General features: G+C 40.4%; 1 protein-coding gene across 28 annotated transcripts in view; it reads right to left on the bottom strand.

Annotated features, from left to right (window-relative positions):
• ANK3 (ankyrin 3) overlaps nucleotides 1-24,851 on the bottom strand; it is a 391,181-nt gene that overhangs the window by 96,390 nt on the left and 269,940 nt on the right. For 15 of the 28 annotated variants that reach the window (XM_040362029.1, XM_040362028.1, XM_040362018.1 and 12 more), the window contains 3 exons: nucleotides 18,596-18,719; nucleotides 9,515-9,526; nucleotides 3,949-4,051 (listed from right to left, as the gene is read on the bottom strand). In XM_040362029.1, coding sequence (XP_040217963.1) covers nucleotides 3,949-4,051; nucleotides 9,515-9,526; nucleotides 18,596-18,719 — 239 coding nt within the window. The remainder of the gene's footprint in view (nucleotides 1-3,948; nucleotides 4,052-9,514; nucleotides 9,527-18,595; nucleotides 18,720-24,851) is intronic. The other 13 variants (XM_040362006.1, XM_040362007.1, XM_040362019.1 and 10 more) reach the window with 3 other exon arrangements.

Here is a 24,851-nt window from a genome sequence, read left to right as displayed (position 1 = left end):
AAATTCAGTCTGTATATGCAGTAAAGCATGCTTGTTATACTCACTGTGGAACCTAAGGGGTTAATCCTCTGCATTGTGGCCTGTCTTCTCTGATCCTCCCCTTCTTTTACTGTCCTCAACCCATCTGCTGATAGTAAAGAGCCTTGGAGGCACTCTGCACATGCTCAGTTTGATGTGTATTGCTAGAGAGTTTTTTTTCTGGGAGGGTGCATGTGATCAGCACAGGGCCAATCAGCACTGTCCAGACAGAGAGTCAGGGGTTATGCAGCCTCATAGGACAGTCAGAGGAGATTGGAAACTCCTCCTACAAGCTTTATCCAGTGCTCAGCTGCACACCGATAGAAGTAACAAAACTGCTATATCAATATAGCAAAAATGATTGCATTTTCATTTTTTGTGTACTGTAGGAGTGCAGATATAGTAAATGGAGGCTCCTGGGTTTAGTAACACTATAAACATTTGGTATCCTTTTTACCCTTTTTCTTATTTAGGCACTCCTGTCAGGCAATATACAGAAGCCTGGCCTTTTACTTATGTTCACCGCTTTCAACAAAATAAAGTTCAAGACTGGATGATTGGAAAGTGAAGGAACAGCAGCAATGAAGTTATCTTTGGGTTCTCTCCTTTAATCATTAACTTCTATTTGTTAGATCTGTAGCACTGTGCAATACAGTTAAGAAGGATTGTGCAGTGCACAGTACAGTGCAACCCCTTCCTCTCCCAGTCTGAATACTGATGTGCAGCAATTGCTACAATAGTTTTGTACAGATTGAGCTGTTCAAAATACATACTAGCAATTTATAATGATCATGAATGAATTAAATGGCAGTCCTTTAGATTGGCGTACACTTACAAGCAACCCTAAGGAGGTTATTTGCAAAAGGCAAATCCACTTTGCACTACAAGTGCAAAGTGCACTTGAAATTGCACAGAAAGTGCACTTGGAAATGCAGTTACTGTAGATCCGAGGGGGACATGCAAGGAAAATAAAAAACAGGATTTTAGCTTGCACGTGATTGGATAATAAAATCAGCAGAGGTTCCCCTCATTTCAGATCTACCCCTCAGCTTTACAGCGACTGCACTTCCAAATGCACTTTTAGTGAATTTCAAGTGCGCTTTGCACTTGTAGTTTGCACGTGTAGTGCAAAGTGGATTTGCCTATCTTAAATAACCCCCTAAGTGTGTTAACATCCTTTGAATTTCCTATGTTAATAAACCTGGGCCACCATGAACCAGTTACTGCTGAAGTTTGCACTTCCCCATTACTGAATAACATTTTGCTTTCTGTCTCCTTGGCACACATCTTGAGAAGAACAGCTGAGGGTTGTTTATGAAATAAGAAGTATGTCTGCCTAATGATGGATTAATAGAAGGTCACTCGCAGGACTGTATACTTTCTTATCCAGCAAGAGCATATACCGATTATGTTGTTTGAGCTTGAAGCAATTAAATCACCCAGGAAATTTCAATTTATGTCATTAGAGAACTGGAGACCTTCTATTACATTTTTGTTTCACCCCCTTTAATTTATATATATATATATATATATATATATATATATATATATATATATATATATATATATATATATATATATATATATACACACACACACACACACACATATATATATATATATATATATATATATATATATATATATATAGTTGCAATAAAAAGTATGTGAACCCTTTTGGAATGATATGGATTTCTGCACAAATTGGTCATAACATGTGATCTGATCTTCATCTAAGTCACAACAATAGACAACCACAGTCTGCTTAATAACATACAAAGAATTAAACGTTACCATGTTTTTATTGAACACACCATGTAAACATTTACAGTGCAGGTGGAAAAGTATGTGAACCCCTAGACTAATGACATCTCCAAGAGCTAATTGGAGTGAGGTGTCAGCCAACTGGAGTCCAATCAATGAGATGAGATTGGAGGTGTTGGTTACAGCTGCCCTGCCCTATAAAAAACACACACCAGTTCTGGGTTTGCTTTTCACAAGAAGCATTGCCTGATGTGAATGATGCCTCACACAAAAGAGCTCTCAGAAGACCTACGATTAAGAATTGTTGACTTGCATAAAGCTGGAAAGGGTTATACAAGTATCTCCAAAAGCTTTGCTGTTCATCAGTTCACGGTAAGACAAATTGTCTATGAATGGAGAAAGTTCAGCACTGCTGCTACTCTCCCTAGGAGTGGCCGTCCTGTAAAGATGACTGCAAGAGCACAGCGCAGACTTCTCAATGAGGTGAAGAAGAATCCTAGAGTGTCAGCTAAAGACTTACAAAAGTCTCTGGCATATGCTAACATCCCTGTTAGCGAATCTACGATACGGAAAACACTAAACAAGAATGGATTTCACGGGAGGATACCACAGAATAAGTCACTGCTGTCCAAAAAAAATTGCTGCACGTTTACAGTGCTGAACTGAAACAGTTCTGTAAAGAGGAATGGTCAAGAATTACTCCTGACCGTTGTGCACGTCTGATCTGCAACTACAGGAAACGTTTGGTTGAAGTTATTGCTGCCAAAGGAGGTTCAACCAGTTATTAAAAACAAGGGTTCACATACTTTTTCCACCTGCACTGTGAATGTTTACATGGTGTGTTCAATAAAAACATGGTAACATTCTTTGTGTGTTATTAGTTTAAGCAGACTGTGATTGTCTATTGTTGTGACTTAGATGAAGACCAGATCACATTTTATGACCAATTTGTGCAGAAATCCATATCATTCCAAAAGGGTTCACATACTTTTTATTGCAACTGTATATATATATATATATATATATATATATATATATATATATATATTTATTATTACAAGCTAATTCCATAAAAAAATTAACTATGTTCTCTGATCGGTTAAAACCACAAATAACCTTGGCAGTCCGGACACCAAGATCAGTGTCAACAGCATGACCAATGGGATCTTCAGTCTGTTTTGTAACTTAAATAAATAAATGTAAAATTACAAAAGAAACAATGCGACCACCTTGATATGACTGTGATCCGTGACAGAAGTAAGAATTTATGGTGCCGATATTCCACCAATTGAAAGTTGCCGAAAGATGAGGAAGGGTGACTCAAAAGCCTTCACATTTATCCAAAACTTAAATATATATTTTGTGAACATTGACCTTTTAAAAAGAAACAGCCTAAACCTTTAGTAGCCAACAATAGTGGGGTTAATTAACTAAAGGTGTAAAGACTTTACTTAACAAATGAATGTTCTTTTCTTAATAAATATTGGGAGCTGTATTCACTTTTTTTCCTTGCACATGATTGGGTATTCCTACTAGGCTCAATTAACATTGACTTTACAAACTTGATTGACTTTATATAATGAAGAACACCTAATACTTTTGTAATCAACCCTTGTTTTTATTTAATAGATGCACTCATCCCACTACAAGGGAAAAAACATTTTTTAAATTTTAGTGTAGGAAAGTCTGGTGGCCATTGAGGCTATTTGATTACTAGTTTGAAGGCAGGAGAAACATACAGATGTCATAAGAATAGCTCTAGTTAACTTAAAGCTTCATATCTCACCTTTTGCATCAGAATGTTACAATTTAATCTATTAAAACATATTTTGTTACACCACATCCCTGAAGCCAGGGAACAAAAGAGATGAACTGAGGGAGCTGGTAGGCATTGTCTGCTATTGTATGCTGAGGTCTTCGTAAGTACAAGCAGTACAAGCAGTAAGTACAAGCTTAGAGATGATTGGGCTATGTGTGTTACATTTGTATACTTTAGTACTGTGGATAAATGCTTCATTTTGAATGTATTATGAAATAACTAAAATGTAAAATGACAACTTATTTTATATAGATTACCCCAACCAACAATCTTTAGGAATATTACTGCAGTTGTCATCATCATTACAATGTTCATATCAGCTTTCAGTATAAAAACTGGATAAATACCTGTTCCTTTGAAGGCGCAAGGAGTTCTTCGATCATCATACTGTCCCGAGCGAAGGAGCTTCTGTTCAGTGTGTAGGACCTATCCGAACTGAAGGAGCGGAGGCTGTTGTTGCATTTACAATATACCACAGTACACGCAGATGACAATGAAATGGATGAAAAAAAAAAAAAAAAACACAAAAGGAAGAATGAATGCAGCTTCCAGGGCAACATGGAATATGATAAAAATGAATTTGATCACTGAAATACAGAAATGGTGAGCTCGGAAAAATGTAACTAGGAAAGAGCTTAAATCATTTTTATGTTGGTATTATAAATGTGAGAGATGATCATTATCTTTTGGTGAACCTTACAAAGGAAAACATAGATATAGCTGTATTCAAGCTCATGTCATTCAACTTTACAGTATAGTTTGATTTCAGATTGAACCCTGGAAGGTACATGAAAGGCAAAACTCAAACCAAAACCTATAACTAAAAACACAAACCAAATCCAGTTCAAACCAAACATCCAACAAGACACCCTCGCTCCAGTCAAAAAGACTACATGCAGTTCAAAGTTAATTCATCGAAGCAGTAGCAAAATAATGGCATTAACACGGTTTGAACACATGAAGTTAACAGCACAATTAAATTGTTTATTACAGCTACTAATGATCTGTATGAAGATTTCAGTGGCAGAGCCTGAGAAGGACACATGTAATAAGAAACGGAAGCCTGTCAGAATTAAGCATTTGGGGCTGGTTAGTGCAAGGCCATCATATGTTGAGCATTGGTTGGAACTTTTAGGGACAACAGGCAATAAGAATGAAAGCCCCAAAAGAATCTTGCATGTAGTCAATGAGTAAAGAGAGAAGGTCTGCTTATGGTTCTACTGGGAGGGTGTGGGTTGGACACACTGATATGGAGCCTGAGGGGGGGGGGGGCTGTGATCCTTTAATGGAGGGCCTAGGAAACTGTAACAATCTATGTTATTGTTCAATGTATTTATTTAATCTGTATTGACCAGTACACTTTATACAAGCACATGGTCTTCTACACAAATTTGATGAGTAAGCCTGTCCAACAGCAGCTTTTTGGGGTTTAGCATGACAAAGCATTGCAATGCAACAAGCTTATATTATATGCCTTTTCTAATTGTTTCAAGTCTTTTTAGAGAATTCTGACCCACATCCTCCGGTTGTATCAATTTAGAAATCCACTCTGTGGAGGTAATCACTGAGTAAGCTTAACTTGGGGGAGAACTTGAAGCCCAATCAAACCTTTAGTTTATATAAGTTACAGTACAGGGTATTAATACACCTTGCATTTTTCCACATTTTGTCATGTTACAACCAAAAACATAAATGTATTTTATTGGGATTTTATGTGATAGACCAACACAAAGTGGCACATAATTGTAAAGTGAAAGGAAAATTATAAATGGTTTTCAATTTTTCTTTACAAATAAATATGTCAATTTTTTGTAGAACCACCTTTCCTTGCAATTACAACTGCAAGTCGTTTTGGGTATGTCTCTACCAGCTTTGAAAATCTAGAGAGTGAAATTTTTGCTCATTCTTCTTTGCAAAATATCTCAAGCTTTGTCAGATTGGATGGAGAGTGTCTGTGAACCGAAATTGTAAAGTCTTGCCACAGATTCTCAATTGGATTTAGGTCTAGACTTTGACTGGGCTATTCTAACACATGAATATGCTTTGATCTAAACCATTCCATTGTAGCTCTGGCTGTATGTTTAGGGTCATTGTTCTGCTGGAAGGTGAACCTCCGACCAAGTCTCAAGTCTTTTGTAGATTAAATGCTGCGTACACACGATCGGTTCGTCTGATAAAAACGGTCTGATGGACCGTTTTCATCAGACGAACCGATCGTGTGTACAGGGCATTACAGGTTTTCTTCTAAGATTGCCCTGTATTTGGCTCCATTCATCTTCCCATCAATTATGACCAGCTTCCTTGTCCCTGCTGAAGAAAAGCATCCCCACATGCTGCCACCAGCATGCTTCACATTGGGGATGATGTGTTCATGGTGATGTGCAGTTTTAGTTTTCTGCCACACATGGCGTTTTGCTTTTAGGCCAAAAAGTTCTGAATAGAGCACATGTTTGCTCTGTCCCCCACATGACTTCTCACAAACTGCAAATGGGACTTCTTATGGCTTGCTTTCAACAATAGCTTTCTTCTTGCTACTCTTTCATAAAGGCCAGATTTGTGGAGTCCACGACTAATAGTTGTCCTGTGAACAGATTCTCCCACCTGAGATGTGGATCTCTGCATCTCCTCCAGAGTTACCATGGTCCTCTTGGCTGCTTCTGTGATTAATGCTCTCCTTGCCCAGCCTGTCAGTTTAGGTGGACGGCCATGTCTTGGTAGGTTTGTAGTTGTGCCATACTCTTTCCATTTTCAGATGATGGCTTGAACAGTGCTCCTTGAGATGTTCAAAGCTTGGGATATTTTTTTATAACCTAACCCTGCTTTAAACTTCTCCACAACTTTATCCCTGACCTGTCTGGTGTGTTCCTTGGCATTTATGATGCTGTTTGTTCACTAAGATTCTCTAACAAACCTCTGAGGGCTTCACAGAACAACTGTATTTATAGGTGGACTATATTTACTAATTAGGTGACTTCTGAAGGCAATTGATTCCACTAGATTTTAGTTTGGGGTAGCCGAGTAAAGGAGGCTAACTACAAATGCACACCACACTTTTAACATATTTATTTTTAAAACATCTTGAAAATCATTTATCATTTTTCTTCCACTTCACAATTATGTGCCACTTTATTTTGGTCTGTCACATAAAATTCCAATAAATACATTCACGTTTTTGGTTGTAACATGACAAAATGTGGAACATTTCAAGGGGTATGAATACATTTTCATGGCACTGTAAATACATTCCAGGTGCATCATAACAAAGGGTCTTCCATGTTGCAGAAAGGAGGGAGAGATGAGGGCACTCTGGTGAGGCTGGGTATCCGTTTCTTAGTAGCAGTGGAGAAATGGCACTAAAGGCAGCACTTTGTAGAGAAGAAGCAGCTTTGGAGGGTCATAAAGGAAAGAGAAAGGCGCCTCTAAGTGCAGTGGTTAAAAGAGTTATTACATGCACAATGGGATTAAAAACACTTACAAGATAGTCATAGGCATATAATGATTTTTCCTCATGTGGATCGCTGTAATCCTTGTCTCTCTGGGGGAGAGAGAGCCATCCTGCAGCTGTCAGGGTCCCTGGTGACGTGGATTAGCGAGGAGGTGAAGATGCGATGAGGTGGCCTGGGTTCTGGAACCAGGCTGGAACGCATGTGGCTGATGTGACATCAGGTGAAGGTGTTGGGCGGTAACACGTTTCAGAACATGCACAGCTTCTTCGTCAGGCATTACCGCCCAAAACATCTTAACCTGATGTCAAATCGGCAGCGTGCAGATGAGGATTACAGCGATCCGCATGAGGACAAATCATTATATGCCTATGACCTCTTAGGCCTCGTACACACGACCAAACATGTCTGCTGGAACTGGTCTGCGGACCAGTTTCAGCAGACATGTTCGGTCGTCTGTACGGGCGACCGGACCGGATTCCCGGCCGAGCGGACAGGTTTCCAGCGGACAAATGTTTCTTAGCATGCTAAGAAACATGTCCGCTGGAAGCCTGTCCGTCAGACATGTTCGGTCGTCTGTATGACTCACCGGACATGTCCGCTCGGCCGAAAGCCCTCGCAGGCGTCGAAGTGATTCGACGCATGCGTGGAAGCATTGACCTTCCAGGGTCGCGCACGTCGCCGCGGCGACGGCGTGGCCACGTCACCGCGTATCCTGTCCGCGCGGATTTCTGTTTGATGGTGTGTACAACCATCAGACAGAAATCTCCGAGCGGACATGTCCGATGAAAACGATCCAGTGGATCGTTTTCATCGGACTGTCCGCTCGTCTGTACGGGGCCTTACTATCTTGTAAGTGTTCTTAATCCCATTGTGCCTGTAATAAATCTTTTAGGGCCAGTTCACACCAGACGCAGTTCCGTTCAGTTCCGTGTGCATTTTTTCTGCACAAAATGCATGCACAGTGTTTTCCATGTATTCCAATGGCTCTAGTTGGCTCTAGTTCACACCATGCAGTCAGTTTCCGGTCAGTTTCTGCATCGGAATCTGACTGCATGATGAGAACTAGAGACAGCTAGAGCCATTGAAATACATGGAAAACACTGTGAATGCATTTTTAGTGCAGAAAAAATGCACACAAAACTGTACGGAACTGCGTCTGGTGTGAACTGGCCCTTAAACACTGCACCTAGAGGCGCCTTTCTCTTTCCTTTATGGTCTTCTATGTGTTACAGCTTGTTTACTTTCTAAAGCAGCTTTATAAGAATAGAAAGGTCTGTGTCCTGCGAGCATGCTACAAAGTAGGACCCTTGCTCTCTGTGAATAAGCAATCATTTCTGTACAGATATCTGACACATTGCCAGTCCAAGCCAGAGCTCCCCAATCAGTAGGGACCAAGGGCTTTGCAGAGATATGGGTCTGACTCAGGAGGCAGTGTTTCAGACCTGAAGAGAAACTATTGCTTACACACAGAGAGCAAAGATCCCCCTTTACAACTTCTGGCAGAAAACAGTCCTTTCTACTCAGGCTATTGTTGCTTGAGAAATTAAGTAAACTGGCATTGAACGCCTTTTGTTTTGATGCACCTAGGATGTCTTTAACTGATTTAAACTGAAGTTTCGATTGGGCTTTAAAGTCCCAATATAATTTTAGCAGAGTTTGTCAGGTGCTATATCTTCATTGCTTCTAGTACCTTTACCATCCCTGATGCCTTGTACACACGACCATTTTTCTCGGCAGGAAAAAAAAAAAAGTTTTTCCCGACGTGATTGCTCTCCAGCCTGACTTGCCTACACACGTTCATGCAAAAAAAACGTCCGACCAAAGCGCGGTGACGTACAACACGTACGACGGGACTATAATAGGGAAGTTCCTTTCAAATGACACCACCCTTTGGGCTGCATACTTGATTCTGAGCATGCTAGTTTTTTTCCCCCTTAGGAAAAGCATACACATGACCGTTTTTTGCGACAAGAAAAAAAACTGACGGGAAACACAACGAGAAAAAAAGAGAGCTGGTTTCAATTTTTTTGAGGGCAGTTTTTTCGTTGCAAAAACTGCTAGGGAGCATACACACAACCGGTATTCACGACCAATATAAAAAATGGCAGTTTTCTCATCGTGAAACCCGGTCGTGTGTACAAGGCATGAGAAACAGTTCCTGGTAAGAATATGCTTGGGGTCACATGAAGATTGAGCCACACAAAATACATGTCTGGTGCATAGGTGATGGTTACCTAACAGCTGATTATACCAGTGTTTGGTTTCTGGGGCAAACAGAAAAGGCTGCCTTAACTCACTTGGGCCGAATTGTATAAAAAAAATGTAATTGAAACATAAAAAGCATAGCAAGACAATTGTTTGATGATGAAAATTGAGAAAATAAATATCACACCACAGCACAATATGAATGGAAATGAGCAAACATTAAAAAAGCAACATGTTGAATGGATTACATGCTTTTTCTTACCTGACTTTAGGACTAGTTTAAAGTAATTTATTATGACGGAGGAAAAAAAAAGTAAGAATAAAAAAAATCAAAAAAAATCAGACGCAGTAAATGTAAACGTTGAAATGATCAAACTGTTCAATTATATCTACATGTTATACACAAGTTAATTTGTATTTGTTTATAAACGTATATAGAATTTTAAAATTTTGTTGAGGAAAAATGTCCACAATCTAAGCATATAACATGTAGACTATGATTTGATAAGCAAAAGAACACCAAAATAGAAGATAAAATATGAATAAGTATATTCGGAAATGATTAGGTATGTACTGCCACTGATTAAGCTCTTTACAGATCTAGTATATACAGTACAGTATCTCACAAAAGTGAGTACACCCCTCACATTTTTGTAAATATTTTATTACATATTTTCATGTGATAACACTGAAGAAATTACACTTAGTAGTGAGTGTACAACTTGTATAACAGTGAACATTTACTGTCCCCTCAAAATAACTGTTTTGACAGGTACCCGCTCCCACTTCTACTTGGTTTGCCTAGGCAGGGGTCTCCAAACTTTCTAACGAGGGGGCCAGTTTACTGTCCTTCAGACTTTAAGGGGCCAGACTGTTGACATTGGGAGTAGAAAAGGTCCCCCACATCAGTGGGAGAAATTGTGCCTCATCGTGGATGTAAGTGGGAGGAATTGTGCATTATCATCGGTCCCAATTGTTGATGTCGTTGTGAGGAATTGTGCCCCATTATTGGTATCAGTGGTAGGAGTCGTGCCCCATCGTTGGTGTCATTGGGCCCAATTGTTGGTGTCATTGGGAGGAATTGTGCCCCATCTTTGGTAAATTATGCCCCAAGGGCCTGATAAAAGCAAGAAAAGGGCAACATCTGGCCCCCGGGCCTTCACAATCTCCTGACCTCAACATAATTGAAAATCTATAGATATAACTTAAAAGAGCAGTGCGTGACAGAAATCTCAAAGAACTGGAAGACTTTTGTAAGGAAGAATGGGCAAAGATACCTCAAACAAGAATTGAAAGACTCTTGGCTGGCTACAAAAAGCATTTACAAGCTGTGATACTTGACAAAGGGGGCAGTACAAGATATTAACTCTGCAGGGTGCCCAAACTTTTGCAGACGCCATTTTTTTGTTTTCTGTCATTTTGAAAGTGTAAATGATGGAAATAAAATCTAACTTTTTTTGACATATTATAAGAATGTCTAATCTGTAATTTGATGCCTTTTGGAGATTTTTCCATCTATCCTTGGCTTCGTTATGCACATTAATACAAATTTTTACCTGGGGTGCCCAAACTTTCGATCCCCACTGTAAGAGAGTGAGAACGATAACAACAATTTTTACACACCTGCTCCCCATTCATTCCTGAGACCTTGTAACACTAATGAGTCAAATGACAATGGGGAGGGAAAATGTCTAATTGGGCAAAATTTTGACATTTTCACGTAGGGGTGTACTTTCTTTTGTTGCCAGCAGTTTAGACATTAATGGCTGCGTGTTGAGTTTTGAGAGGACAGAAAATTTACACTGTTATACAAGCTGTACACTCACTACTTTACATTATAGCAACGTGTCATTTATTCAGTGTTGTCACAAGAAAAAATATAATATAATATTTACAAAAATGTGAGGGGTGTACTCACTTTTGTGAGATAATGTATTTTAATATTTTCAGACCTGTAAACTGCAGAACCCATGACATATTCAAATAAGGCCTCCAATTCAAAAGAATATTATTTTATATTATATACATATATCCACACAGCAAGATTATCACCTCCCAATTCTGATGCTTTTGGCAGAAGTAGGGAATGATCTATGAGTACTTCAGGCAGAACACAGCAGATCCATTTGGTTGGCACAGTTTGGAAGATTGATTAGTACACCTACTGTAACATAATGGAGCCATTGGTATGTGCTAAGCAAATAAGGCACGTAAAGTCTTCCAAATTCATTCTACATATCTATCTGAGAATCAATAAAATGAAGTTGCATCATACAAATACAAGGGATCACTGTTTGATGTCCTATGGCCAATTAAAACAACTCTGGTTAAAAGAAAAAAATGTAAATACAAAACTGCTACAGAAGTCATTTTGAAATTTAAAGTACCGTATATACTCGAGTATAAGTCGGCCCGAAAATAAGATGAGGCACCTAATTTTACCACAAAAAAAGGGAAAACTTATTGACTCGAGTATAAGCCTAGGGTGTCCATCTGCATGCCTCACTTTGCCTCACTGTGTCCATGTGCATGCCTCACTGTGTCCATGCCTCAATGTGTCCATGCCTCACTGTGCCCATGCCTCACTGTGCCCATGCCTCACTGTGCCCATGCCTCACTATGCCCATACCTCAATGTGTCCATGACTAGACTGACGTTTAACATGGAAGTCTAGGGAAGGGATGCCGGCTTTGAAAAATCGGTGTTTCCCAGCCGTAGATCCCCCAGGCAACAAACTTTTCACACTTGTAGAGGAGAAATTGGGCTACATGTGTGCCAAGTTCTTGGTCCGAGGGACCTACAACCGGCTGGTACCAGGTCTCCAAAGTAACCAGAGAAATTACTGTTACCTGGAAGTCTATGAAAGGGGTGCCGGGTTTGAAAAATCGGTGCTCCCCGGCCGTAGGTCCATCGGACAACAAACTTTGCACACTTGTAGAGGAAGAGTGGGGATACATGTGTGGACAAAGGCCAGCCGGTACCGGGTACCCAAAGTCTGGGAGATCAGGCGCAAAAAGGTGACTCGAGTTTAAGCTGAGGGGGGCATTTTCAGCACAAAAAAAGTGCTGAAAAACTCAGCCTATACTCGAGTATATACGGTAAACGTGTATTAACATTTGACACTGCTGCAGCTGAGTCCCTGGTATGAGGCACATGTGACAATGTCACCTGGTTGCCACAAAGCAGCGCTCAATGCCTGAGCAGCCCGTTACATTTGAAGGAGTGCTTAGCCCCTAGAACACATGTAGGCACCTTAGGTTGGCTACTGAACCAACAGCTTTGTTGTTTTGGCTGGTCTCACAGTAATACAGGTTCATTTAGATTTTTTAGTTGTTAATACATTTAAACAGCAGTATGGAAAACCAAAAGGAAATGGAATTAGCAATAGATTGCTGCCATAGACTTGGAACTGAACTGTTTTTACCATAGGTGTGTTCTTTACCAGTCAGCATTAGGTACATTTCCACAAAATGGCCACTTTTTTAAATTGCTGAGGGGCTATAACTCTAAAAAGTTTTATTAGCTGAACGTTTGCCGGACAGAAAACAAACTGCACCGTAATCCAAAATACAGACATTAATCTCTGCAAACACACTGCCTTGTTTGTTTCAGGCTTTGAATAAGCTTCACAGAGAATGTGAGGCTGTGTAAGTGTTCGCAAAACTCCAGAGAGTACAGACAGCAATATCAGCCCACAGAGTCTTAACAGGCCTGAATTCCACATGTAAAGTGTAATATCCTGATAAATTGATGGGCGTTGGGCTCCTCTAGAGCCATGCAAAATCATGAGCTATATTATCCTGTAAGGCTCTATTCGTCTGCCTGCCAAACGAGTTGGTACGGATCTAGGTTTCTATAGTAAAAACTAAACACACAGAAAATGAAAAAAGGGAAAAATGAGTAAATGTGCTTTTTTTTAAAGAATCTCTGTTTTACATATGAATCTTTTGTGCATATCCTATGTATGCATGGGGTGCTTTGCTATTTATCAGAGCCTTTGGGGGCTTGAGCCTTAAAATTCTGAAGTACTGACAGAAAAGGCAAATTTGTCATCACAAAAATAACATTAAAAATGTGCCTGGGGTTTCATATGGCCTTTATGGAAAAATAAATGCAAGCCAACCTTTCATAAACTGCGATCAAGTGTAGGCAGTTGTCTGACTCAGTACTGAGAATGCAGCATTCATTTATGCAGATCTAGTCATCGAGCACTTCTATGCATGGGTGAAGGGTACAACCTACACAGGTTATTTTCAGTCGCATGACTAAAACTGCAAGCATTCAGTCTCTGAACTTTAAAGGGTTGCCCCACCCCAAATGATATTTCCTCTTTGATTAAATGTCTGTACTTAAATTAGGTTAAGTTAAAAAATATGTTATGCTTAAAATAACAGAACTGTTGTATCGATTTATTTTATGAATGGTGTATTAATATCTTTGTGAAAGAAAAACGAAAATAAAAAATGTATAAAAAATAATAATAATTAGGTAATTTGCCAATAAGGCACTCTAAAACTGGACAGGGGTAGATGTGGCTGATTCTTCAAGCCAGAAAGTCAAGGTCTCCATAGCACAGTGAAAGTAATCTCAAACCTGGCACAGAGGATGCTTTTCAGGATCATAGAGGTAATAGCAGATCTTGTGGTGCTTAGACTTAAGTAGCACTTTGAGATGGTCACAAAAAAGGTTCAGCAAAGTATTTTCAGGTATGTTTCCACTTTAAAATATAAGTGGAACCAGCATCAGATATATTATTTTGTGTTAAGGGCATGCATGCTAAGTAATGTTTAAAGTACAGTAAAACCTTGGTTTGAGAGTAACTTGGTTTGAGAGCGTTTTGCAAGACAAGCAAAATGTTTTAATAAATTTGGCCTTGATATACAAGTGATGTCTTGATATAACAGTAGCGTCATGTGACAACTGAGTATAAGAAAGAAGGGGAGCCTCGGGAGCCTCGTACACACGACCGCTTTTCTCAGCAAGAAACCAGCAAGAAAACAGCTGGCAGAGCTTTTTGCAGAGAGAACCGTTCGTGTGTATGGTTTCTCGTCGAGAAAACTGTCGTGAATCTCAATGAGAAAAAAAGAGAACCTGGTCCCTATTTTCTCGTAGGGAGTCTCAATTTTCTCATCGTGATTCTCGTCTGAGGCCTCGTACACACGACCGGTTTCCTTGGCAGAATCTATCAAGAAACTTGGTGGGAGATTTTTTTTGCCGAGGAAACCGGTAGTGTGCACATTTTTCAGCGAGGAAACTGTCAAAGGAACTCGACGAGCCAAAAAGAGAGCATGTTCTCTTTTTCATTGACGGGAATGGAGAAAATTGGCTCGTCGAGTTCCTCGGCAAGCCTAACAAGAACTCGACGAGGAAAACGATGTGTTTCGCCCGCCGAGTTCCTCGGTCATGTGTACGAGGCCTGACTGGTTTACGACTAGAAAACCGGTCGTGTGCTTAAAAAAACATGCATGCTCAGAATCAAGTATGAGACGGGAGCGCTCCTTCTAGTAAAACTAGCATTCGTAATGGAGATAACACATTCGTCACGCTGTAACGGACTGAAAAGCACAAGGCTGAAAAGCGCGAATCGTCTCTCACCAAACAATAACTAACACGCGGTAACACGAAATTAGCAAAAACAGCCCCAAAGGTGGCGCCAGTGGAATCGAACTTCCCCTTTATACTGCCGTTGTACGTGTTGTACGTCACCGTGTTTTAGAACGACAGGATTTTGAACTGACAGTGTGTATGCAAGCAAAGCTAGACAAGAATCTCGTCAAGCTTGACAAGAATCCCATCGAGAAAAAAACTAATTTTTTTCCTGACGAGATTCCTGGTCGTGTGTGCGAGGCTTAAGTGTAGCAATATGGTTACATTTAATGACGGTGCAACATTTAGCAACTTATTGCTACACTTAGAGGTGCCTCTCTTCTCTTTTATACCCTGTAAAAACAAATGCTTTGATATACAAGTGGTTTGTATTACAAGCATGTTTCTGGAAGGAATTATGCTCGCAAACCAAGGGTTTACTGTATTACCAAACCCACAGCAGTAAAATCACACTTGGTATACTCACTGTGGAACCTAAAGGGTTAATCCTCCACATTCTGTAAAAAGGCTGCTTGACTCTGGTTTCTCGAAGTCTGATCCTACTTTACTTCCACAGTTCCCTAAAATTTTTCCTAATAACACATAGTCTACGGAGTCACTCTGCACATGCTCAGTTTGGTGTGTACTGCTAAAGAAGTTTTATTGTTACTGTGTTCATGAATGTCTGGCACCAGTAAGTTCCCTGTTGCACCCTGTTATCCTGTGGCATTCTAAGTTAAAATGTTTCAGCCTGATTGCTAGGGAAAAGGAGACTGAGGAAATGCCTCCCCCTGCCTGCAGCAGACAGATGACAACATTTCAGCCCAGGCAAAGTCACTTGCGTGGAGCTCAGACGTTGCTTTTTAGTTGTAAAAATGGAGAGGTTATTTAAAAATGATACTGTTGCTAGTAAATTGACAGATTGAACATTTATTCATACAGACTTGAAAGTGACTAAAAGGTCCCTAAAAAAAATTGATTTTAGACCTGCAGACAATGAATATTCAGAGAAAGCACCATAATGCTGGAATGAGCTTAAAGTACTTTTGTTAATGGTGAACCTGTAACTGCAGATCACATGACTACTCCAATCCATACTGAAGTCATTTTGAAGCTAAGAGATTAGGGCTCATGTTTGTGATGCTCATTAACTGATCCTTGCCTTCATTTTCATAGGAACATAATGGTGCATTCTTAAGTAAATAATAAATAGGATTACACTAGGATTGTGGGTTTACTCTAATAACATGACATCACTGAAGATGTTTCAATTGCTCATCTTCCAAATGTAAAGATTTTCACAGGCAAGAGGAGAGTGTGCGCAATACGCGATTACTCATTTTTCAAGTACCAGGCCATTAAAACATCTTACCACTTGCTCACTGCTCACAGTCCGCCACCTGTCTTTGCCAATCCCCCCATTAGCTTCCACTCACTCAACAAACAAAATTCAAAATACTATCATCATACAAAGCCATCCATAACTCTGACTCAAGCTAATTCGCCAACCTAGTCTCAAAATATCACCCAATATCATCCCCTCTGCTCTTCCAAAGACCTCTTGCTTTGTAGCCCCCTCTTTACCTCCTTCGGTCTTTAACTCTAAAACTTCTCCAGAGCGTTCCTCATCTTCTGGAACTCCCTACCCCAATACATCTGGTTATCTTCTACTCTGTCCACCTTTAGAAAACTCATCTCTTTAAGGAAGCCTATCCTGCCTCTATCTAAAAGCTGAACCTTTACCAACTCCATCAGCTTATTCCTCACAGGTACTACCTTTTGTATAATTTGCCCCTCCCTTTAAATTGTAATCTTTTATAACCCTCTATCTTGAATAGTATTGTAACTATACTGTCTCCCTTTATTTTGTAATGTGTGGTGCAAACTAGTGGCGCTTTATAAATCCTGTATTATAATAACGATTCAGTACTATTGAAAAGTTTACCTATTTATTTAAAAGGGAGCCTGTGCCAATCTCAGTTCTGACCAGACACTGGCCTTTGCATGGCTTTCAAAATGGTGATGAAGCAATACAGTACGGAGGTGAACAGGTCCATTTTGTGAACGCTATCATTTCTGGACATAGTCATACTGTAATACTACTGATACTGTACTGGCAAATGTGCCAGACTTCCAAGTTTCACCTAAATCTAGCTAGACAAAGATATACATAGTACATATTTCCCTGCATGCCTCCTTCCTTGCCATTAGCTGTCCCAACAGCCTGTAAGTACAGATAGACATTCACTAAGTGACATCAAAGGAGGTTGTTCCATTGTCCAGAGGCTCCTTGGATGTAAAGGAAGCGAAACTGGAAGCATGAAAAAGAAGCCTCATGAAGTCGACCCATAGAAAAATAAGACATCATGGAAAGCCCTCCTGCTAGCCTACTCCATTTATTTCCCAGAAGTTAAAAGAAGCCCTACAATAATGATCTATCACTTAGAAAACTCAGGTTTGTTATTCCACAGTGATTGGTCATGTGATCAAATGGCTAGGCTCAGGCCCGGACTGGCCATAGGGCATACCGGGCATATGACCGGTGACTGCCCGCATGTCACGTCTCCCCCCAGTGTAACATGCAGGGGGTCCAGAACTGTTAGAGGGTGTCTGTGTTACAAACTGTGGGGCGCTGTGTAATGTAAAGGGGTCCAGAGGTGCGGTGCTATGTAATGTAAAGGGGTCCAGAGGTGCAGGGTGCTGTGTAATGTAAAAGGGTCCAGAGGTGCAGTGCTATGTAATGTAAAGGGGTCCAGGGTGCTGTGTGATGTAAAGGGGTCCAGAGGTACAAGGTGCTGTGTAATTTAAAGGGGTCCAGAGGTGCAGGGTGATGTGTTATGAAAAGGGGTCCAGAAGTACAAGGTGCTGGAACCCCACATCCCATCATTAACCGCCGCCACAAAGTGCCAGCGGCGCCCCCCCCCCCCCCCCCCCCCGGCTGCTCAGTCTAAAATGCCCGGGCCTATTTTTTATCCCAGTCCGGGCCTGGCTAGGCTTCATGGTTAAGTGTCATCAATATTTCAGAAACTCAGCTCTTTCAACCAGAAGTACCTTAAGCTTTTTTGAAAGCTGTATTTTCTTGAAAAACAAATTAAATAACTATAAAAAAAAACTTTAACCAACGCTAATAAAGCTTCTACTACTTTAATTTTGTAGGGCAGTAAATTGGTAAAGGTACAGTAAATGGGAAAGCAGGGCAGTATTTGAATCTGGGTCCATACTGTTTTAGCCACACCACTGCCTGCAAGCATCTGTATGTATGTATCTTATTATAAATATTTTATATGGGTTTATATAGCAAAAGTAGCCAGGGCTATTGAAGTGGTCATACTATAAACACATCTTACCGCCTGAATATAATTCACTACACTGCAGCAGATGCTAGCATTTTGGGCTTACATGGACCCATTTAGGACTTAATTGTGATAACATAATAAAAAGGACACAGTTTCTAATCACAGTTTAGTTTCCTCCATTCAGAAATACAATCTAATTGGTTACTATTGTATGTGTGTTTACCACTAAAAACGAATACACAAAATCCAATACACCAACTACAATTACACTTTTTAAAATAAATATAAATAGACACATTAGATGCCCAGATCAAACAGAAAAATTCAGTTTTGCACAGGTACACTTATATTTTCATTTTCAAATTTGGAGTCTTGCATGAATGTAAAAGCAAGAAAAGATGGTAAAATGTATTACAATGGTAAAATATGGATTATGACATTTATAAACAAAAGAGACCTACCTGGCTGATCTGGCTCCTATGCTGAAGCCCATATACCCTTCTTGAGGTAAAGAATCATCCCCCAGTTCTTTCAGATCTTGTGGTCCAAGGTACTTGTCCGTGTCGCCGGTCATTGCATCCTCACCTGCAAAAAATAAAGAACCGACTGTTTATTCAAATGCTGATGTGAGGAATTCCTCTCAGTGAAGTCTCTGACAACACGTCAATGACATACAGTACCAGCCCCAGGCCTTTTTCCATGCAGTGATAACAATGTGTACACCAAGCTCCCGAGCACCCGAGCACAGATATCAATAAGCTTTTCTCTGTTAGTATATCACAGAAAATTGCAAGTGTTAGAGGAAACCTATTTCTGTTTTTCAGTTTTTTTGTATGTCTGTATAAAACATGCCATAAACCACTGTAGGACTGGTTATGTTTCTTTGATACTGTCTGTCCTAACAAAGGCTCAAACATATAGAAATTGGCTTCCTGCATTATATGTTAACCTCCTGAGACCCGCGCTATAGTCGAATGACGGCTACAGCGCGGATCTCAACATCCAACTAGACATCAATTGATGTCCGCCCCTTTGGGCGTTCCCCGCGCGCAATCCAGAGCGCGCAGCGGGGAAACTCTGTGATGGCTGTGTCCCTTGGATACAGCCAATTACAGATCACCGCGAACGGACAATCAGAGTGGCCGTTTGCGATGCGATCTGTGCAGCCAATGAGAGATGATCTCATATGTAAACATATGAGATCATCTCTCATTGCCGGCTCACACAGAGACAGCGTCCTGTCTCTGGAAAGGAGACTGATCTGTGTCTCTTGTACATAGGGACATAGATCGGTCACCCCCCCCCCCCAGTCACCCCCCCACCTACAGTTAGAACACTATATAGGGAACATATTTAACCCCTTCTTCACCCCCTAGTGTTAACCCCTTCAATGCCAGTCACATTTATACAGTAATTAGTGCATATTTATAGCACTGATCGCAGTATAAATGTGAATGGCGCCAAAAATGTGTCAAAAGTGTCCGATGTGTCCGCCATAACGTCGCAGTCCCAATAAAAATCGCAGATCGCCGCCATTTCTAGTAAAAAATAAAATAATAAAAAATAATAATTCTGTCCCCTATTTTGTAGGCGCTATAAGTTTTGCGCTTATTGCGATTTTTTTTTTTTTACCAAAAATATGTAGAAGAATACGTATCGGCCTAAACTGAGAAAAAATGTTTTTTTTTTTTTTAAATTGGCATATTTATTATAGCAACAAGTAAAAAATATTGTATTTTTTTTCAAAATTGTCGCTCTTTTTTGTTTATAGCGCAAAAAATAAAAACCGCACAGGCGATCAAATACCACCAGAAGAAAGCTCTATTTGTGGGGAAAAAAAGGCGTCAATTTTGTTTAGGAGCCACGTCGCACGACCGCGCAATTGTCAGTTAAAGCGACGCAGTGCCGGAAGCTGAAATTTCACCTGGGCAGGAGGGGGGTATATGTGCCCAGTAAGCAAGTGGTTAATGAGAGCTAGCTTAGTGAATGCCCAGACAGAACCACTCTGAGACTATCCAGAAATGCTTACAATCGATTACACCGTCTCTTCAGAGACTTAAAAGGAGAGAAATATTTGTTAAAAATTATTTCATGGTATTTCTGTGTAAATCCTATAACACCTAGGAAGCATATAGTGGGGTTTTTTTCAAATGTGACTGCAAATAAAAGAATGTGCTTTAAAATGAAAAAAGGTGCTCATCTGGCAATTTGAACCCGAGCCTGCTACTGATGAGCTACTGCTGTTAGTGGTATATGAATAAATACATACATTTTATGGCATTCATGAGTACAGAACCGGAAAAGACTTTGGGTTGATTTACTAAAACTGTAGAGTGCAAAATCGGGTGCAGCTGTGCATAGTAGCCAATCAGCACTTCAGCTTGTTCAATTAAGCTCGAACTAAAAAAGACCTTGAAGCTGATTGGTTTCTATCTAGAGTTTCACCAGATTTTGGACTCCAGTTTTAATAAATATAGCCCTATTTGACTATATCCAAGTTTAATGCAGGTGTTCATAGACTACCCAGAGATATAAGACAGAAGTCCAGAGAAATGGGTGAATTTTCAATAAATATTTGTCTCCAAATAGATCATTCATAAAAAAGCTTAAAGGGGTTGTAAAGCAGGGGTGCCCAACCAGTGGCCCGATTTGGCCCGGGACCTCGTGCTCTGGGATGGAATAAAATAGAATAGAATACTGTTATTAAAGGTAGGTTTATTACTAAAATCACAGTGTGTATATATGGGCATATCTGTTCTGCAGTGGTTACTGGGCTGCTTTCAAACTGATCCACAGGTGCAGAGAAGTGCACCTGTGGGTTACCTGCACTGAGCCATAGACTTCTATTACCTGCGAGTAATAGAGCTATAGAGCCGAGTGGGCTGCCATCAACCCGCTCCGCTCATTGTGGCCCGCGACCGGTTTCCAAGTCTCTTAAGTGGCCCTTGCTCTTCAAAAGGTTGGTCACCCCTGTTGTAAAGGTTTGTTTTTTATTTTCTAAATAGGTTCCTTTAACCTCTTGACCACCGCCCCATGTCAAAAAGACGTCCTCCTTTTTAAAGTTGAATATCTCGATAACGGCAGCAGCTGCTGCCACAACCGAGATATTCATCTTTTCAGGGGGCGGTGGTGTACACGATAACGGCGGTCTCCGCGGCGGATTCGCCGCGAGATCGCCGTTATCGGTGGCGGGAGAGGGCCCCCCCCCCTCCCGCCGCTCTCCCGCGCTCTCCGCCGCTTACCGGAGCCGTCGGTAGCGGCGGAGGGGATCCGATGTGTCCGGCAGCTGAGCGGGGACGGGACTGAAGGAGAAATCTCCTTCACCCGTCCTCATAGCTCTGCTGGGCGGAAGTGACGTCAAAACGTCAGTCCCGCCCAGCCTCTTAAAGAGACATTTTTTTTTTTGTCATTTGAAAAAATGACATTTTTTTTTTTTTTTTTTTTTTTTTGCATTTAAGTCTAATTATGAGATCTGAGGTCTTTTTGACCCCAGATCTCATATTTAAGAGGACCTGTCATGCTTTTTTCTATTACAAGGGATGTTTACATTCCTTGTAATAGGAATAAAAGTGATCAATTTTTTTTATTTTTATTTTTTCAGTGTAAAAAATTATAAAACTAAATAAAAATAAATAAGAAAACCAAAAAAAATTTTTTTAAAGCGCCCCGTCCCGACGAGCTCGCGCGCAGAAGCAAACGCATACGCGAGTAGCGCCCGCATATGAAAACGGTATTCAAACCACACAAGTGAGGTATCGCCGCGATCGTTAGAGTGAGAGCAATAATTCTAGCCCTAGACCTACTCTGCAACTCAAAAAATGCAACCTGTAGAATTTTTTAAACGTCGCCTATCGAGATTTTTAAGGGTAAAAGTTTGACGCCATGCCACGAGCGGGCGCAATTTTTAAGCGTGACATGTTGGGTATCATTTTACTCGGCGTAACATTATCTTTCACAATATATAAAAAAATTGGGCAAAATGTATTGTTGTCTTATTTTTTAATTCAAAAAAGTGATTTTTATCCAAAAAAAGTGCGCTTGTAAGACCGCTGCGCAAATACGGTGTGACAAAAAGTATTGCAATGACTGCCATTTTATTCCCTAGGATGTCTGCTAAAAAAAAATATATAATGTTTGGGGGTTCTGATAAATTTTCTAGCAAAAAAATTGTGATTTTCACATGAAGGAGAGAAGTGCCAGAATTTACCTGGTGGGCAAGTGGTTAAGCTAGTGCATTGTTGGTTCACTTACCTTTTCCTTCGATTTCCCTTCTAAATGTTTTTTTTCTTTGTCTGAATTTCTCACTTCCTGTTTTCCTCAGTAAGCTTGCCCCCATCATCCGTGCGGTTCTGGCTGGGGGTTAGTCAGCATTCTCGCCCCCCTCCCCCTGGGGCTACATCCCTTCGGGGAGACGCTGTGAACATGCTGACTAACCCCCATCCAGAACAGCTCAGATGATGGGGGCAAGCTTACTGAGGAGAAACAGGAAGTGAGAAATTCAGACAAAAAAAAACATTTACAAGGGAAATCGAAGGAAAAGGTAAGTGAACCAACAATGCACTAGCTTAAAGGTACCTATTTAGAAAATAAAAAATTAACCTTTACAACCCCTTTAAGGATGACAATCGCCAGAAATATCTTTCAGTAATTTTGGAATGTTTCAGCCATTTTATGTCAGATAAACCATCTTTAAGCATGTCAATTTTTGCATCTCTGGTTGAAAGATGGTATCGTTACACATGTACATTTCCTGTACCTAGAAGCATCATTTCGATATTACCTGACATTGTTGCATATGAATTCTGCAAAAGAACAAGCTTTCTAGTTGATAAGATTATTACAGTTTTTGTGGAAAAAACTCTTGTAGAAAAGATTTCCCCAATCTGGCTAGAACTGCCTTATACCGATGGATAGTGGAAGCAATGTCGACTGAGAACCTCAACTGTCCATTTGGGTTTTATTTACACCAGTCTGATTTCCATGCATTCTGCAGTGATTGCAAGCAAAGTGCTTCTTCCTTCCACTCTTGAAACTTGGCACATTGGGAAAATGTCACACATGCTATATTTCCATTTGTTGTCAGAATGTCCAATGCTTGTTACTGCAGCCTGCATTGCTGTGCACTTTAGAGTGTGAATTTTTTTGGCTGAGGTTTCCCCATTGAGGGTTAGCCAGCTGGTCAGGTACACCTTTGAATATATAAGCTAAGAGATCATACTTCACTATGAACTGATGCCGCGTACACACGATCTGATTTTCCGTCTGAAAAACCTTGGATGGCTTGCATACACACGGTCACACAAAAGTTCCCTGAACTTTCGACCGCCAAGAACGCGGTGACATACAACACTACGACGAGCCGAGAAAATTAAGTTCGAAACTTCCGAGCATGCATCGAATTGTTTACGAGCAATTTTGCGGATCGGAAAGGCTACAGACAATCAGATTTTCCGATAGAATTTTTTTCCGACGGAAAATTTGAAAACCAGCTCTCAATCTTTTGTTGGCGGAAATTCCAACAGCAAAAGTCTGATGGAGCATACACACGGTCGGAATTTTCGTTCAAAAGCTCACATCGGACTTTTGCTGTCGGAATTTCCAATCGTGTGTACGGGGCATGACTTTTACCTTACCAGATGCTAGACAAATATGTGTGCTGAACATCGTCTCATGATCTCCTTAGACAAAACATATTCCAAAAAAAATTAAGTGTATCAAAGCTGCTACCTACCACTGGCCACATTTTTACATTAGAGAATCTTTTTTTGGAAAATTTTAATGAGAGATCGGGGAAATCTTGAAGATTCCTAATTCTTTCAGCTGAAAATCACAAGTTTACACTATTCAATATGGAAGCAAGGGATCTGAGGGCAGCAAAAGAAGAGTGACCATAGGTCAACCATACAGGATGCAGCCCTTCAGATAACCATTTTTGCATTTTATAGATACCTCTGATTCAAATTATAATATCAGTTGTTCAGACTGAGTTTGCGGATTGTCCTTTATCCATTTATCACTTTGGCAGCTGAGCAACTGCACATCCTGCACCCGACAGCGCGGGAGGAGTTTCACTAATCTGGTGTAGTAGCACCTTTTGTTGTTGTTTATTTGTTGCTTTTAACACCTGCAACCAACTGTTTCAGACTTCCAGAATGAAGGTTTTTTGCTCACTAATGTTCCTCAAACATAATCCCTTGTCAAGAGTATCTGCACCCCACATATACATGTGCCCTCATAAGATGCACACTTGTATTTTTGCATAAAAATGTGGTGGTCATATCAGTCACTCCATCTGATGCTTTAGGTATGTCTAGAATCCGGCATCATTCTACAACCATAAAGCTCACATATTTTTAGTGCACTGAAGAGAGTTCCATACAGCTAGAAGTTCAGCTCCTCCATGTATACATGTTTATTTCAATGGAGAGGGGGTAGCTACGACAAAAAGCTAGCAGCACCAGCATATCGAGGGGGACCAAAATGCCTTTTCCAACTGTCCTTATGACATTGGAGTCTGCAACCACCCAGACACAATATTGTCATTTCACTTTGCTCTATATTTTACACATGGGGGTCGATCCACGTACATCGGCGCATTATTGCGCCGGGCGTAGCGTATCTAAGATACACTACGCCTCCGTAACTTACCTTTTTTTTTTGAATCCTCAAAGAAGTAAGTTACGGCGGCGTAGTGTATCTTTGGCGGCGTAATGGCGC

Source organism: Rana temporaria, chromosome 8 (genome assembly GCF_905171775.1).
Source record: "Rana temporaria chromosome 8, aRanTem1.1, whole genome shotgun sequence".
NCBI classification, from domain to species: Eukaryota; Metazoa; Chordata; class Amphibia; order Anura; family Ranidae; genus Rana; species Rana temporaria.
Note: the sequence above shows the minus strand (reverse complement) of the source record. Positions and strands in the feature narration are given on the sequence as shown.